At 46.9% G+C, this 18,283-nt stretch overlaps 1 protein-coding gene across 1 annotated transcript in view; it reads right to left on the bottom strand.

Moving 5' to 3' along the window:
• Positions 1-5,344: 5,344 nt before the first annotated feature.
• The window catches only part of GNAI3 (G protein subunit alpha i3), a 56,785-nt gene continuing 43,846 nt past the window's right edge, over positions 5,345-18,283 (bottom strand). The window contains exons 6-9 of the mRNA XM_038749050.1: positions 12,418-12,547; positions 11,530-11,683; positions 6,719-6,931; positions 5,345-6,616 (exon numbers count right to left, since the gene is read on the bottom strand). Coding sequence (XP_038604978.1) covers positions 6,741-6,931; positions 11,530-11,683; positions 12,418-12,547 — 475 coding nt within the window. The 3' untranslated portion in view covers positions 5,345-6,616; positions 6,719-6,740. The remainder of the gene's footprint in view (positions 6,617-6,718; positions 6,932-11,529; positions 11,684-12,417; positions 12,548-18,283) is intronic.

Raw genomic sequence — 18,283 nt, 5'->3', positions numbered from 1 at the left:
GCCTTGACCTTCAGCAGGTAGGCCTCTTTAAAAATCGGCCTTTGCCCAAGTATTGTGTCGGTAGTTTCAGGCAGAAAATTGTGGACCGGGGTTCGGTAACAAGTGAGGTATGTCCACTCCTTTCCACGGGTTCATGGTGACTCTCAAGAGCGAGGTGACCTGGCAGTTTGTGTCACCCTCTGGGCTGCACCGGGTGTCGGGGGGTGGTCCTGGGAGCTCACCCTGTTTCCCCAGCTTGAAACTCCCTCCTTCTCCACTGTCAGACAGATCCCAGCTCTTCCACCTCCCCCTCGCTTTCCCTGGTTGACTTCCCAAGCCCCCCAAGCCTTCTCATCCCTTCAGCCAGCACTGGCACCTCTTTGTTTTTCCAAATGGCATTTGGTAAGCACTTACTATATGTCAAGCACTGTTCTAAGTGCTGAGGAAGTTACAAGGTAACCAGGTTGGACACTCCCTGTCCCACAGGGCGCTCGCGGTTTAAGTAGAAAGTGCAGGTATTGAACCCCCATTTTACAGTTGAGGAAACTGAGGCACTGAAAAGTTAAGTGACTTGCCCAAGGTCACACAGCAGGTAAATGGCAGAGCTGGGATTAGAACCCAGATCCTCTACTTCCAGGCCTATGTATTTTCCACTGGGCCACGCTGCTTCTGATTTACACCTTCCTTAGCACTCATATGTAAGTTTGCTCATTTATTTATTTTGATCTTGTTAGTTGTAAATATCTCCCACTCCCTTCTGCGTCGCCTCAACTTGCTCCCTTTGCTCTTCCCCCGCCCCACAGCACTTGTGTATATATCTGTAATTTTATTTATTTGTATTGATGTCTGTCTTCCCCTTCTAGATTGAGAGCTCATTGTGGGCAGAGATTGACACATTGTTGCGTATTGTTCTTTCCCAAGAGCTTAGTACAGTGCTCTGCACATAGTAAGCGCTTAATAAGTACGGCTGAATGAATGAATACATACTTTTGTTTGTCTTCCCCATTAGAAGACAAATTCCTTGTGGACAAGGCCCATCTCTTCTTTCTTCTGCACTTCCCCAGCATCTAGCACAAGTGGACACTTACTAAATGTGGCTGTTGCTACTCCTCTTCCTACTACTAATTGGCATTAAGATCACCTCCAGGGCATTTGGGGAGAGATCACAGTAGGTTGGCAGGCCGCTGGATGGCTCACCTCAGGTCAATGTTCAGGGATTGCACATGCAACTTGGAAGAAAACCACCCAGAAAAACCTACACATACAAATCTGGGCTAAAAGAAGTTCTGCCGGGACAAGGCCGAAACCCTACGTGGGAGAGCCCTGACAGAGATAAGGCCTTGCCACACCTGCTGACAATATGAGAAAAGGCACAGGGACAACAACACATTGCCACGCGGCATTTCCGAAAGCAGAGCACCATCGGTACGAGGACCCAAAGAGCTAAACAAAAAGCCAGCTAAGGCCAAAAGCAGCTAGTCCCGGAAGGTATGTGGGCAACCACGGCTGCTGCATTGGGGTTTGCTGAGATTTGGCATTAAGGCATCTTACTCACAAAGATTTAGCCTCTGTCCTGGCCCACCCTTGGGGGGAAACCTGGTATCCTTCTCTGACAGAAGCCGCCATCTAGCTTCACCAATAACTTTGGAGCAAGCAATGAGGGGCAGGAATGAAAATAATGGATGTTAGGCCTGTACACAGGTGCCAGGTGACTCCGCTCTCTTCAAGGAAGCAAAGAATCATGCCTCCCCACAACTTTCACAAGTTGTGTTTTCCTCTAAGTCAATCGTCAGAAAGCGTGCTCATTTGAGTTTCTGTGGGCTCCTGCAGAACCAAACCATAGTCAGCCCCCGTCTTAGGTTTAAAACTCAACAGCACTGGGGCCACAGGACATCAACTCATCACCTATGCCCAAGAACAGATATCATCACTCACGTCCTCCTGTTAGGGCACCGAGTAAAATTAAACCTCGGAGTCAATCTAAACCGAAAGCAGGCTTGCTCGGATCTCTTCTGGAGGTGGAGGAAGTCAAGTACAGAATTCACAGTTTCAGCCAGCACTGAAAAACACTCCTGCCGTTGTGATTTAAGACTTAGAAGAAAATGTTAAATAAAATGGAATGCTACTCTACTCCAGAATTCACTTTCACAATCGGGGCCAAATGAGCCCAAGATGTTATGAAGAATGTTTTCAGCTGTTCAAACCTTAGAACTCTTAAAATATCTTTTCCTTTCTGAGCTCCTAGACAAGAAAGTTTGTGGGGTGCCTGCCCGGCTCCAGCTGAACAGCCGGAGAAGCCAGGGAAGATGCCTCCTTGTCTTTCTTACTCCTTCCCCAGAGCCCCTTTCTAGAGCCTCTTCCCTTTCTCGGCACGACAAGCCCAGATGGACCCGATTTTCAGCTTCCATGATCCATGGGCACTTTTAGAAACTGGGGTATGGATGCCAGGGCCAACTCAATCTGGTGTCAATGGATTAGGGGAGAGTTAAGTCAAGGGGAGCTTGTCTTAACAGTGGATAACAATCTTACCTTTGTTTTAAGCACCCCAAATTCCAACACCTGTAGTTGAAGAGGGGGAAGGAATGGTGACAGGTAAGAGGGCCCCCTACGAATGCTCCCCTCAAAAAAAAAAAATTTAAAATGGTAAAGAAAGTCTGCTAAGTCTCCTAAGTAACACAGTTTCTACCTTGAGGAGAAGGGATAGGAGAAGGTAAAAAACACAACTCTATGACAATACAGACCTCAAATTTTAAGAGATTGAGCAGCCTATAAGGGATGAGTTCAAAGGGTTAACTGGCACTTTCTACTCTCCTCTTATCCATTTGCGGAGGTGGTTGGAAAATGGTGGAAGGTGTGGCCATCCAACAGCCTGCTGGCACTAGCATTTAAATGTTCCCTTGATATTAAGAATGGATTACAATCTCATCCTTAACATGCTCTGCTCCAGCCTGATGGCTTCTCTGCTCTACTCCGGCTGATGGCAGGGGGAGATTACCGGGAGGCAAATGAAAAATATCATTTCAGATATTGGAATTGAGAAAGCCCCTTAAAGTCTCATGTGAAGAAAAAGAGAGGATAGAGGCAGAGATAAGAGGGAATAATGACTTGAAAAGACTTGAACTCTGCTATTCAGAGCTGTGTTTGCTCCTTAAACAACCACTGTAAATAAACCTTCAGCTATTATATACACTGCCACTTTTAAAACCGGTCCTTGCTTTTCTCTTCAATGTTTGCTGAGGTGTTTGTCCTCCCTCCCTGTTACACAGCTTTCAGTTCAATTGTGGAACAATGCAAAATAAAAAGTAGCTGCAGGACATTCCAAGTTCCTGGTTTGTTCTTGTCTTCAAGCAATAATAATCTCGCAACAGCTGTATGCACGTGTTAGGGGACAACATACTTGGCCTTGAAAAATGAAGAAAGCTCCCAGGAGTCAAATGAAGAGTTGTTCTTGCGTTCAAAGATGCATGCAGTCATTATAGGGTCTGTTTATGGTGTAAGGAGTAGATATTGTCAGCTCCACAGTGTGCGTCCCGTTTTTATGGAATTCTGAAGGAATCACCAATTTGGATTGGTGAAATGTGAAATTCCATACTACTGGAAGGGATGAAATCTAGTGTAGGAAATGGATTGGAGAGATGAGTCAGGTAAAGGCAGAGGGCAGAGAACCTGAGGACTCCCCAGACATGATTCTAACATTTGCTCCCTGGGCCCTATTGGGGCTGACCTTACTTTTTAGACTGTGAGCCCACTGTTGGGTAGGGACTGTCTGTATGTTGCCAACTTGTACTTCCCAAGCGCTTAGTACAGTGCTCTGCACACAGTAAACGCTCAATAAATATGACTGATTGATTGATTAACTCTTTCCTCTCATTCAAAGGGAAATGGAGTTTTGGAAACCCACTGTTCAGGCCCTCTTTATGAGATGGGAAAATGGGGCCCCCAAGCCCTACTTCTGTTCTGAGGGTGGCAGACCTGGGGCCTAGACCCAGAAGGAGAGAGGAGTCTAAGAAAGAGGGGTGGATGAATCTAGTGCAGAAGCTGGGTTTTCTGAGGATACTTTCGGTATTTAGATGTGAAAAGTTTGTCCTTTTGAATCCAAAGAACACAGAGAGGTAGGATTTTCCAGGGACACTGGCAATTCTCCCCTCAGTTCTACTATATATCTTTAGCACTTATTTTCATGCTGCCTTTCTGCTAGAACCTGCAGCAGAATTAGGGAGCATTCTTTCGACGATGACCTCCTGTTGGAAAACGGTACAACCATGACCGAAGAAGCAGTCGGACCCGTCAGCGTGGTGTTGAACGCTGGCTGAATTCTACAAGGGTTTTCCCTAATAATAATAATAATGATGGCATTTATTAAGCGCTTACTAAGTGCAAAGCACTGTTCTAAGCGCTGGGGAGGTTACAAGGTGATCAGGTTGTACAACGAGGGGGCTCACAGTCTTAATCCCCATTTTACAGATGAGGTAACTGAGGCACAGAAAATTTAAGTGACTTGTCCAAAGTCACACAGCTGCCAATTGGCGGAGCTGGGACTTGAACCCATGACCTCTGACTCCAAAGCCCGTGCTCTTTCCACCCTAGCAAGGCATTCTGCAAGAATACAACCCCTGTGTTAGAAGGGAAGGAGGTGAACTTCCAAGTGAAAGGCTTTTAGGCAATCACTAAGATACAGGCCCAAGTCAGTAACTTGCGCAACTGAAAACAATAGTCCCCAGCTCTCATTCCAGAACTGGGCCACAAAGACCCTGAAGCCTGAAGGGAAATGTAATACAATCGGCTCAGTGATCTGGGCCAGATACGCCAAAAATAGATGAAACAGAACAGTGGTGCCTGGAGAGTGTCACCACAGCAGACTCGGGGCGATTCACCAAAGGATGATATTGTTGGGCGGGGGGAAGGCGAGCATGTTGACAACTGGTGAGACTCCAAAACCTGCTTGGATAATCCATTCCCAGATGATTTGTGACAATATGTACATTGTGTTAGTCATGAGTGGATACATTCTGCGGCTTCCACTGCCAGCCAGCCATCGAAATCAGGTTCTGACTGAAGCTGTGACTCGCTCCCGATCCCTCGCCTTCTGGCTGGCCAATATATTCCCTTGATTCGCTGACAGGCACCTTCTAGATCTGAAATTTAACTGCTGGAGGGTCTCGCCTTCAAATCAACTCAAGACCCTTAGCGGTAAATGCAGGGGAATACCAAAGAGTTCCTTGAAGGTAGAGAAGGGAGACTTGCCTCATGCAATTCATTCTTAGACACACGTGTATGTATACACATACACGAGAAAATTTAGTGGGGAGCAGGAAATGAAAGGACAGATTTCCAGGATAGCTTAGTTATAAACCAGGAGTCAACGTGGACTCTTTACTCACCATTTTAATACTGCTGACAACTAGAACAGACAGAAATCTGTACACACGACAAAGTGGAAAAAGGAGCCCCATCATGAAACAGCTTCGGCAAAAGGACATACTGACTATGTTACTACAGTAGAAACAATGGCAAACAGGGATTTGGCACCACATTTACAAAATAAAGGCATGCACGGTTCATACAGTTTTGATGTCTACAAATAGAAAAGGCCATGTTAGATGGAGGACGAGGTGCAGCTTTTACAAAATCCCCCCTGATTGAGACCGTGAACACGCGAGCTGTTGCTTCTGTAGGTGTGGAGCAGCACTGTCTTTTCGTCCAGTCTGGAATTTGGCAATTCACCTCTTTAAGTGGGAGGTGCCCTGCCAGTGCCTCTCCCCTCTAAACTGGCTTTAGCACACTACGACAGCCTCAAATCTGAAGAATAGTAATTTGGTAATCAGCATAAACCAGGCTAACCCTCAACCGTTAGCATTGGGTGTGGGGGGTGGGGGACAGAGAGAGGAGGGAGACTGAGGAAGGGGGGTTGGGGGGAAGAGGAGGGAGAGAGAGACAGGGCTAATATCTTACTGCAGAATTTTCCACATCACTTCCTTTAAGAAAACAATGACAATATTTTGAGCAGGATGGTAACATACACGACATCCGAAGAAGCTGTAACTAGATCCACAAGAACCCAGAAAGAACTTGAAGCTGTTGTGGAAATACTAAATTCTGACCATACCAAGAGTTAAAAACCAAGAGTTCCTACTAAGAGGAATACTTCCAGGATTCTGATCACATCATGTGCATAGTTAAGTGGTTTTTTTTGTTTGTTTTTTTTTAATAAAGATTATTTTGCAAACAAGGAAATAAAATTTAGTCAAGTTATAGTTGTCTTGATGAAAAAAGAAACTTGAAAAACAGACTAGTGGTGGTTTGTTAATCAAAGAGGGGCTGGTGGGGGGAACAAGAGTAAGCTACATATTGAAGTTCTGGAATGCAGCATCTCAATGTCACAACAGCTCTATGCTTTTGAGATTATGCAATCCAAGTGATGTCTGGATGTTCAAATCACACCGAATAGTTGTTCCATTTCCAATGTCTTTGACTTTAGCAACTCATACCAATTATAAGGTCCCTAATACAGAAAATTGTGCTAAAGAATGCTAAGATTCTGCATGCTGCTGACATTTCCCTGGTCCCATTCATGCTTGCGGCTGTCCCGCGAGAGACAGCAAAGAAGTCTGGCTCTTCACACTCCGGGCTGTGGTAACTAGAAAAAAAGAACAGCCTTCATCAGTGACCGTTGGCCCAGCCGGCCCAAGGGACCGCCGTGGCCCGAGAGACGGGGAAGCGCAACTGCTCTGGGTTTTACCTTGCGCTGGGGTTCGCTCCGGTTAATAGAGTCCGCATTCCTTTAAGTTGTTTTTAATGATGACATCCGTAACGGCATCGAAAACAAACTGCACGTTTTTGGTGTCGGTGGCACAGGTGAAGTGGGTGTAAATCTCCTTGGTATCTTTTCTTCGGTTTAGATCTTCAAACTGACATTGGATGTAGGCGGCCGCCTCTTCGTAAGTATTGGAGCCTAGAGCGGGAGAGGAAGGCACGATTTAAGACTAGCTCTGCAGAGGCCCCCTGCTCGATGGACAGGCACTGTACTAAGCGCTGGGAGAGACATACATCTTCTTGTGGCATTTGTTAAGCGTTTACTATGTGTCACACACTATTCTAAGTGCTGGGGAGATACCAGTTAATCAGGCTGGACGTCGTCCCTGTCCCACATGGGTCTCAGAGCTTTAGAGGGAGAAGAGGCATGTAATCCCCATTTTACAGTTGAGGAAACTGAGGCCCAGAAGTTAAGAGACTTGCTCAAGATCACCCAGCAAGCAACTGGCAGAGCCAGGATCAGAGCCCAAGTCTTCCGACTGTGCTCTCTCCATTAGGATAGGGTTAAGACTAACTACTAGGCGACACTGCTTCTCCTCAGAGAAGTTACTCGGGTTGGACACAGTCCCCCACCCAACAAGGGGCTCACAGCCTATGGGACAAGTGCGGGGCATAGGGGAACTGGAAGTTCCTGCAAGGTTCTTGGGAGGAACATGACTTTAGTAGCCTGGGGATGGGAAGTGGTTGGGAAGCTGGCAGCTGGTCAGGAAGAGACTACAGAAACCACTGTACTCCGCACAGATGAATTCCCCCAGGGAGATGAGGCCTTGAGTATCCTTAACTGTAATTCCATGGGGACACTGTTGCCAACGTACAGCCCCTTCCCTCGATGGGGCTGCGCTTTCCATAGGTCGCTTTCTTTAACAAGCGTTAAGTTCAGCGAGTTGCAGGCGAGTTAAATACCGCCCACGTCCCCTAAACCTGGCCACAAAAGGGTGAGTTGGGACCGCGATGCAGGGCTGAAATGCCGGCAGAGAGCACTCTGGGAGAAGAGACGGTGGCCGCTCGGAGTGCCTCTTGGAGCAGAGTCTATGAGGGAGGGGGAGGACGACTGGGAAGAGAGCCAGCGCCCTAGCAGTAGAATTACCCTCACCTAGGCCAGCTCTAGTGAACAACTGCATTCCAAAAGGCCAATGAGAGAGTCCCAGAGGGAGCCATCCACCGTACCTCAGAACACCTCACTCTACTTGTCTGAACGAGTCCCATTACTTAGCAAGGCATTCCTTACGTGTTCTCGGAACCTAGGTAGGGCCAGCTCTCAATTACCTGCAGCGGCGGGGACGTGAGAGGGTGGATAAATTAAATCCACAGAGAAGCCAAGAAACACTAAGACTTTCTACCTCCTCCTTTGCCAACACCCCAAAAGCCACTTCAGTACGTCTAGATTTACGCCCATCACGACGTGCATGCATATAATCAATATAGGGTCCTTGGTATCTATTGACCTATTTATAATAATAATAATGATGACATTTATTAAGCGCTTACTATGTGCAAAGCACTGTTCTAAGCGCTGGGGAGGTTACAAGGTGGTCAGGTTGTCCCACGGGGGGCTCACAGTCTTAATCCCCATTTTACAGATGAGGTAACTGAGGCCCAGAGAAGTGAAGTGACTTGCCCAGTCACAAAGCTGACAGTTGCCAGAGCTGGGATTTGAACCCATGACCTCTGACTCCAAAGCCCATGCTCTTTCCACTGAGCCACACTTATTCAATCACTCAATAGTATTCATTAAGTACTTATTGGGTGCAGAGCACGGTCATACGCACTTGGGCGAGTACAAAAGAGTTGGTGGCCACATTCGTTCACCTAGTAATTCATTTGATTATTATAATTAGGGTATTTGTTAAGCACTTACTATGTGTCAAGCCCTGTTCTAAGTGCTGGGGTAGATGCATGGTTCATTCTACCAAACTCTTGCAAATGCCTCTCTTATTCCTATCTTCTTCTCTGCATCCCATCTGCAAATAATTTGGGTCTCCCTGGACCCCACCATTAGTCTGTAAGATCCTTGGGGGCAGGGAACAAGACTTTCCTCCTGTTTATCTGCTCAGCACTCTTTCTTCTTTTTTTTTTTTTAATGGTATTTGCTAAGCACTTATTAGGTGCCTGGCATTGTACTAAGTGCTGGGGAAGATAAAAACTAATCAGATTATCACAGTCCATGTCCCACATGGGCCTCACGGTGTTAATCTCCATTTCACAGATGAGGTAACTGAGGTCCTTCTGATTCCCAGGCCTGTACTCTATTCCCTAGACCACGCTGCTTCCCTAAGCATTTAGGACAGTGTGCTCTATACACAGAAGACATTCACTATCACTGAAGGCTTTACCCAAGCTGCTCACAAGAAACAATTGGTCATAATTATCCTGTCGTTCCACCTTTACCTGCCCGCCAGCCAGAAGGAAAAGGTGAAGGAACAAGGACTTTGGGGCCGAAATGCTGAAGTGTACCTTCTGCACAAGGTACATATTTTACCATAAACTGGACAGTAATAATAATAATGGCATTTGTTAAGTGCTTACTATGTGCAAAGCACTGTTCTAAGCGCTGGGGGGGATACAATCAATCGTATTTATTGAGCACTTACTGTGTGCAGAGCACTGTACTAAGCACTTGGGAAGTACAAGTTGGCAACATATAGAGACGGTCCCTACCCAACAGTGGGGCTGTCCCACGGGGGGCTCACAGTCTAAATACCCATTTTACAGATGAGGCAACTGAGGCACAGAGAAGTTCAGTGACTTGCCCAAAGTCACACAGCTGAGAATTGGCAGAGCGGGATTTGAACCCACGACCTCTGACTCCAAAGCCTGTGCTCTTTCCACTGAGCCACGCGGCTTCTAAATCACTAAATGCCCAAGTGCTACGTGCAAGTAGTAAATGATGATCTGCTTCTATACAGTAAAACCCCACACCCCACTACAGTGGTGCTCTTGGAAAACAGACTCATGACCCTGTTCCTCCTGTATCCTCAAGTCAATAAGGAGAAGGTTCTTAGGATTCCCCAATTTTTCGCCCGTTTAAAAACAAAACCCAAAGATGTTTGAATAGATTTGAATTCAATCTAAGTGAATGCAGGAAAGAAAAGGTTGGGAAATCCTCTGCCTGGATTTTTGGATCTTACTCCTATCTTCCCCAGACCACCCTACTCCTATACCCTGTCGGCACTTCCTGGAGCTATAGGGGCTACTGCGATGGCCTCAAAGCCGGGCTGCCCAGGCAATGCGCAGACCCACCTCTCAGAGGGAGACTCCCAACCCCCTTGCCCAGCTTCCTGGAGCAAGGGAAGGAGCCCAGTAGGGATAAGGGTCAGCTCTATTCCTGGTCCATTACCATTCAGCCTGCCCATGGACAGCCCAGTATCCCTGGGATACGAAGGATTTTATTCCACTGTTTTTTAGAGGACTCCAAGCAACGCCCCCGCCCCCCCCCCCCAACCCCCAGGCCAACCCCTCATGACCCAATTAACCCTTCCCTGAACTTAATTTTGGCTGGCTAGTCAAATCAGATCATATCAAGCCAAACCCTGGGGCTTCTGGAGTTTGGTGTGGTTAGGCCTAGCTGCATTTACATGTAGAACACCGCCTAGATTTCAGGTTTCAGATGGGTTTTTTTTTCCCCCCCTGAGATGTTTCAACCAGGATTCACTGCATATCTTCAGGACTGCTCTCTGTGTCCAGGCTGCTGTCTGGCTGACTCTGCTTCTGGTTCAACAGCCTCGTGACGCTGTCTTGTGGTTGGTTATCACAACCCGGGTATTTTCTGGGTTTGCTTATTGGCTGTGAAGACAACCACAGCTCAGCCTCGCCTATAGAGTCCACAGGAAATATACTGGATGGTTTGGGGTTTTGCTAAGGGCTTGAAGTTCCACGTTCCCAAGACCAGAGCCAGTCTATTCTGGCGCACGAGTTTCTTTTCGGAATGGCAATTTGACAAGGAGTAACCTGCATGCAGCCCAACCCGCAGATATAATAATTTGATCTTCACGGCACTTGCATTTTACCAGAGCACTTTCACATCAATTAGTTTATACTCACAACATCTCTGTGAGGTAGGGAGAGGCAGGCATAACCCCATTTTACAAAGGAAGAAACTGAGGCAGAAAGAGGCTAGGTATCTTGCTCAAGGTCACACAGCAGATCCATGCTTTGTCCACAAGGCCACACTGCCTCTACATGGCCTCCCAGCTATTACTGGCCAGAAAAATCTTCACAAGTACATATAGTGAGTCTGTGCCTTCTGAAGGCCCACTCTGTGGGGTTTTACTGTATTTAGATCAAATCAGCTTTTACCCATCTGGCTTCCTCTTTAGACATTAAGCCTGGGGTTTGACAACATGAGGGAACTAGCTAAACGGACCTCTGTAAACCCCAGGGTAGGGTCACAAGGCCTGCGGGTGCCTGATACGTAGGTGAGCCCCCAGATACTTTGCCTCTCCCGTGGTCATGGGGTTGCAGTGCTTTTAAGAAAGGTAGTGTGGTCAGTTGTTTCACCTGGGGTGAGAATGCCCACCTTTTACCAGGCTCTTCTACCAGTTAGTGGAACAGCAGGTCAGGCTTTCCGACCTTCAGACTTTGGCATCAGCAACCCAGGCCCCCATACCCAGTTCCCCATCGGCCCTCAACACTACTTGCATGGCACGATGAGTGCCAGCCGAACCTGTATTCCACTCGCTTCCCCCAGATCCCTATTTGGCTTGGCTGAGTGCCCCAGGCCTTCTCCTTGGCTCATACCTGTGTACTCTGGGTAACAGATCGTTAGTGGGCTCCTCTTTATCTTTTCCTCAAAGAGGTCTTTCTTGTTCAGGAAGAGAATGATCGACGTGTCTGTAAACCACTTGTTGTTACAGATGCTGTCAAACAGCTTCATACTTTCATGCATTCGGTTCTGAAAGTGAAAACAGGATAAACGCAGGTTGCTAGGTAAACTTCCAAACAGAGCAACGAGCTCTGAGGACCCAGAATACCCAGAGAGGATGTTTCAGAAACAGATGGGCTGGGTCAGGAGGCGAGAACTGCTGCACCGGGGTCAAGCAACAGTATCCCTTGAGCGCGCGTTCAGAGCTGAGAGACTGATAGGGCTATTTGTCACTAAGGACTGTGGTCTGGAGGGCCAGGCTTTGGAGAATTCTCCCCTCTTTAATGCTTTTAATTTTGCTCCCATCGTACTCTTTTCTATGCTGTCTACCGTTCCCCATTTAGACTGGGAACTCCGCGTGTGGCAGGGACCATGTGTGAACTGCTCTTTTTGTACCGACCCCAGCACTTAGCACAGGGAGCACTGATCAAATAGGGAGCACTGATCAAACACTGTAATCAACCAGAGGGAAGGGGATTTAATCCCTATTTTACAGCTGAGGAGCTGAGGCTCAGAGAAGTGAAGATTACTTGCCCAAGGTCACAAAGCAGCCAAGTGGCTGAGCTGGGATTAGACGCCAGGACCTCTGACTTTTGGGCCCTTGCTCTTTCCACTAGGTCACACTGCTTCCTTCTGGTACACTCTGATCGGGTCAGGGGGAATTTTGGCATATTGTCACAGGGTCTCTCGAGGCCGAGATGAGACGTCGTTCTCTCCTCCTCCACCCCGCACTCTTTCCTTCTCCCAGGTCCACCCCAACATACCATCTCCTCATCCTCAGCCAGGACCAGGTCGTAATCACTTAGGGCCACGCAGAAGATGATTGCCGTCACCCCTTCGAAACAGTGAATCCACTTTTTGCGTTCCGACCGCTGACCGCCCACATCAAACATCCTGTGAGTGGAAAAGGAAGTTCGGGCTCAGTAGTCTTCCCAACAGGTTGGGGTCAGAGGCAGTGAGTAGGAAGAAGAGGAGGAGGGAGTCGGGAGCAGGGCTGGAACTTTTCTGGCTGCCTCTTCTCATTCGAGAGAGGGTACGGAAAAGGAACCAAGTAAACCATCAACTCTTGATTATTTGTGGACATTAGTACAGAGAGCAGTGTGTGCCAAAGAAGTAAAATCCCCAGATAATCCCAATTCTCATTTAAGACCAATAGTTTCTAAGCTGCCCCCACCTTTGGGGCAGTTTCACACTGGCCACAAAAGGGCCTGGGGATAGAGTCTTTTCTCTTTCCCACCCTCTGACGGAGACCCTGATTCACTGAAACGGCCAAGCAAACAGCAGCAGGAAGGAGTAGGCTGGGACCCATATAGCTGCCATTAGGCAATCAGCCCCTGAACTACACAGTTGGCTGATCTGACTCAGTCAAGGCGACTGGAAGGAAAGACGATGCAGAACACCTGCATCTGTTAATGTCCCTTCTCTGACCCACCTCAGATGCAGACTTTCCCTTACAACACAAATTGAATCCACACAATCTTTCCCTCTACACAGTAACCTGAGTCGGTGATAGGGCCAGTGTGTTTCCCACCAGGTCCACCTCACTTCTTAATCTCCAGCCTCAAAGCAGAACTAGCATCATCTAAGCACGCCAAAACTTCACTGGGATTTGAGACACCAAGCCCGAGGAAGAGCAAGTCAATCAGCACAAAGAGAGAAGCTGTCCTCTGGTGCCTCACGCCTTCTTTGCCAGGTCTGAACTCCCACCCTCTCTCTTCCAAGAGTTCTTGCTTCCCTAATTTAACCAATTTCAGCTACACCTCCTCAGGATTTCCCACTCGACTCTCCCTCCAGCAAATCTGAGGGTTTGGCTAGACAGAGTCCTATAACGGCCAATGGCTCGTCATTTCACTTGAGCTCAAAGGGTGTTGAGGCTTGCCCACAACTGTCAGAGGTCCCCAAGATTGATGCTTGTTGACAAAGAAGAAAGAGTTCTTGGGAGATGAGAGAGAGATAAAAAAAAACAACACATGAAAACTTGGCACTCCCAACTCAAAAGGCTTTCCTAATGAGGGAGACGAATAAAACATGAAAGAGAGAACTGCTTGTGTTCTGTTCTTGCAAAGGAACATCTGCTCCTCTCCCTCCCGGCCCAGCTTCTCCTTTTGGTTATCTTGCAGAGACGTTCTCATCTCGTGGTCATGATACACCAATCTACGCTGGAAGATGACGCAACTGCTCATTCGCTTTGGTACAGGGTCAAAGTGGGGGTTTGCGGGATGGAACCCACTATGTTTGACAGAGGAGTTTCTCAAGAGGTTGCATGCTGGAGCCCCGGTTACCTTCGGACAGATAAGCCCCATGAACCGCCAGAGCCCTGCTCGACATATTACAGAATCGCAAGGGGATGCCCGGGGGCTCTCAAGCCCACCATCTAACCTGGGACTCGGCCACGTTCTCAAGGTGCCATGTCAAACCCAGAAGGGCTTGAGGGAAATGGGTGCGGAGCACCCTGGGTTGAGAGAGGAGACTTTGCCACTACTTTAGAGTCCTGAGTTCCCCTACCTGTCTCTGCCACCCAAACAGAGGTAGGAACAGATAGAGGTGTCGAGGTAGGGTAAGAAAGAGCCTGGGTTAGTGACATGTCTCAGAACTGGGACAGAAGAGACAGTAGACCTGGCATAGCAGCCACTGTCAGGATCAGTGTCTGAAGTGCAAGAGAGGATGGTGGGGCACCTCCACATTCTCCCATTCTGGGGACTGCTATCAAATCATATTGATAGCAAATTTAATATCCTACGGTTTTGGCTATTTTGACCAGCAGGGCAGCCCTTGCAGCTTATGTCTCGGGGAGAGAAGGAGAGATGAAGAGGGAGGAGGACGTAAATACTTCTTTGAAGGTAGCAGTGTCAAAACTAAAGAAAACAATTCTTCACCCAAAATATGGTCAAACACATTCTGTATGGGGGAAAAAAAAAAATCAACAAGTTCAAGAGGAATTTGGATAAAAAGGACAATAACCTGTTTAAACTTTATGCTCCTTATGGGCAGGGACCCAAACAATATAACCAACCAATATAACCAGCACTGTGCACACAATGAGCACCCAATAAATACCACTGATTGAACAGCAGTCAGGGGCAGTGCAGTATTCAAGCCTGGCTCTATATAGACTGAACCTCACGCTAAACAGAAAACCATCCCTTTGGAGTCAGAAATACTGTTACTGAATAAGACTAATGAGCCATCCATAAACATAGTCTGTCTCCACCCGGGCAACAGGACGTTTGGAAAAACCATGTAATGGCTGCCTTCCTTCCTCTTAATCAACCTAATGACTAAGGACAAATCACTAACCTTTTCCCTTGACATCCCTGACTTTCCATCTTGTAACCCGTTTTAGGCCTCGGGTACGTGCACTCATCTATAAACACTTGTTGACATTTTCTGCCACCACAACTCTTCCTGTGGTAACAAAAATCCACATGGTTACCACCTGCTAGGATAAGAAGTGTCTTTGCTTTGAACCCACGGCCTTCAAACTTCAAGGCTGTTTTGTGATCACCCTGTCACAGCCTTAGTGATTTTCTAAGCTTCAATCCTATCCACTTGCAGTCTCCCTTCGTAGTCTCCATCATTCAGGACAGGAAAGTTCTAAGTTTTCCAGCATTCCCATTTGACAGCTTCTCCAAGGCCCTGATTGTTTCAACTGCTCTTCTCAAATTCTCCTCCAGTTCCGTCCTTCCTAAGATGGGATGACTGACTGATTGACGACCAAACCACAGGTTGCATTCCAGGTGCCCATAAGCCAGGGTTGCTTTCTGTTTTCTCTCCCCTTCCTGATGATACATGATCCTGGGAGTCAGAGGACCTGAGTTCTAAATCCTGGCTCTGCCACATGTCTGCCTTGTGACCCTGAACAACTCTAACATCTCTGTAGAGTGGGGAGTCAATATCTGTTCTCCCTTCTACTCAAGACTATAAGCCCCATTTGGGACAGGGACTGTGTCCAATCTACATGTACTGTATCTACCCCAGTACTTAGTACAGTGCTTGGCAAAAACACTACAATTATTAAGACACCCAACACTTGGCTGACTTGATGGCTTGCTACCCTTATACGGACCCAATGAATTTTAAAAAGTCAATAAAAACTCCACCTTCCTGAGCCATGCCCAGAAGTCAGCCCCATCATGTAGATGTGGTTTGAATTCTTTTTTTCTAGTTGCATTATCTCAGGTGCTCACACTAAAGCTCATCTGTCATTTTTTGATCCACTCAGCCCTAAGGGATCTTCTGTATTCTGTCAGTCAAGCATTTTTCACCACCCAGAAGAGCAGAGTGTCACCTGCAAACTGTAGTTTTCCTATGTGCTCCCTGCTCAATCAATCCAACAACAGAATATGAGTGCTTACTGTGTGCAGAGCACTGTACTAAGCGCTTGGGAGTATACAATAGAACAGAGTTGGTAGACAAGCTTCCTGGCCACAAGGAGCTTATAAGCCTAGATCATCTTAACAGTCCCGATCACCTACAAAGTTACTGAATGAAACCGGTTTGAGTTCTGATCCCTTGTGGTCAAGGAATGCTTCTACCAACTCTGTTGTATTGTACCCTCCCAAGCGCTTAGTACAGTGCTCTGTAAACACCAAGTGTTCAATAAAAAAACATTGATGATGATCCCTGGCAGACTCCTCCACTGACACTTCACCCCCAAAGTGGTCATTCTCCCCCACCCCCTGCTTCCTCTCCTTGCCATTTCTCTAATAATAATAACAATGATGGTATTTAAGCGCTTACTATGTGCCAGTCTCTGTACTAAGTGCTGGGGTGGATACCAGCAAATCAGGTTGGACATTGTCCCTGTCCCACGTGGAGCTCACAGTCTCAATCCCCATTTCACAGATGAGGTAACTGAGGAACAGAGAAGTGAAGTGACTTCCCCAAGATCACACGGCAGACAAGTGATGGAGCTGGGATTAGAACCCATGACCTTCTGACTCCCAGCCCATACTCTATCCACCATGCCCTGATACTTCTCACTATTGTCTATTCATGAACAAACATTCCTGCCAATCCCATGGTTAATCAGATTGCTGCTTTGTAAATCGTTGTGGGCAGAACCATAAGGAACCCTGGAAAAATCTATCCATGTCCCACATTTCGTGCCCCTTCAAAGAGTTCTGGCAGATGAATGAGATAAAGAAGCCACCCTGTCTTCCCTCTCCAAAGGCTGTGTTTATCCAAGAAGGTAGTTATCCTAAATTTAATTACAGATTGCACTGATTTGCCAGTTAGAGCGGGGAGGCTCACTGGTATATAATTCCTAGAGTCACCTTTGGAAACCTTCCTCTACATGGGAGTTACACTGGTGATCTTCCAGGCCCTGGAACAGAAGCGATTCGTAATAACAGGTTACATGCTCTTGCCAGGAGTTCTCCAACTTTGTTCCAAATTCCCTCAGCGTTCTGACCGATGCCATCTGGCCCCCGTGATTTGTTTCCTTTGTGTTTATCAATCTGCTCCAAAGCCTCTTGAGTGATCACAATCTGATCCAGTTCCTCTGAGCTGTCTGCTGTAGAGAACAATTTGGACGTACAGACCTCTCTAACATCACCCTCAGAAAAGACCAAACTAGAGAATACACTGAACTACTCAGCTGCCTATTGTTGCAACCTTGGCTAACTACGCCTTCCACCCTGAGCCTCTAATGGCCCCACAGATGTCCAGGCAATTTCCTCCTTTCCATACGTCTGAAGAATAATTTATTGTCAGTGCTGGGGTCCCACGTAAGATGCTCTTCAAACTTCTCATGGGTCCATGAAATTTCCTGTTTGAATCAGATCTGTTGCTCTTGCTGTCCTGAACTCATTCAGGTAAGCATTTTCATTTTCCAAAAGGATGATTTTTTTCATTCATTCATTCAATCGTATTGAGCGTTTACTGTGTGCAGAGCACTGTACTAAGCGCTTGGGAAGTACAAGTTGGCAACATAACCCTGCCGATGCTCTTTTTATTTTGCTATTTAGCCAAGCAGGGTTTCTAGACTGTAAGCTCGTAGTAGGCAGGGAATGTTTCTCTCTCCACAGCACGTAGCACAGTGCCCTGCACACAGTAAGTATTCAATACAATTGACTGATTGGTTTCTGTTTAAATGCTTGGTTGTTGGGGGTTTTTTTGAACCTCACCGCAGGGGCACAACTTCCATCAATAACATATATATATATATGTGGAGAGAGAGAGAGATTAGAAAGCTTACATGTATAATAGACAACATAAAATCCCATCACAAATCCATGTTGCAAGGCACATAAGTGTTTTCTGTTAGATACATTAGGCAGTACTAAAAGCAAGTTCTGTTTTATTCCAGAAGAAATGTGTAGGCTGAGTTACTTGTTCACCCTTGCCCTGGCTTTCAAATTCAGAATTTTTACACAGTTCCCAAATCAAAACTGTTGAAGGATAAAGAAAATCCTTGCGTGGGTCTGAAGACCTAAGAACAAGCACTTTTAAAGAGGAAAGAGCCCTTCAGTAGTACTTCCTAGCCGTTCTACTGCAAGAAGCCATGCTAAATAGCATAAAGGACTCTAATGTTAGCTTAGAAGCCTCACTGCAGTCTGTGTTTTGGAAAAATAAGCTCTAATGGGATTTGAATCAAGGCTTTGGGTGGATCCATGGGTGGATAAAACA

This window comes from Tachyglossus aculeatus, chromosome 7 (assembly GCF_015852505.1).
Source record: "Tachyglossus aculeatus isolate mTacAcu1 chromosome 7, mTacAcu1.pri, whole genome shotgun sequence".
Lineage (NCBI taxonomy): Eukaryota > Metazoa > Chordata > Mammalia > Monotremata > Tachyglossidae > Tachyglossus > Tachyglossus aculeatus.
The sequence above is the reverse complement of the archived record's forward strand: the minus strand, read 5'-3'. Positions and strand labels throughout refer to the sequence as shown.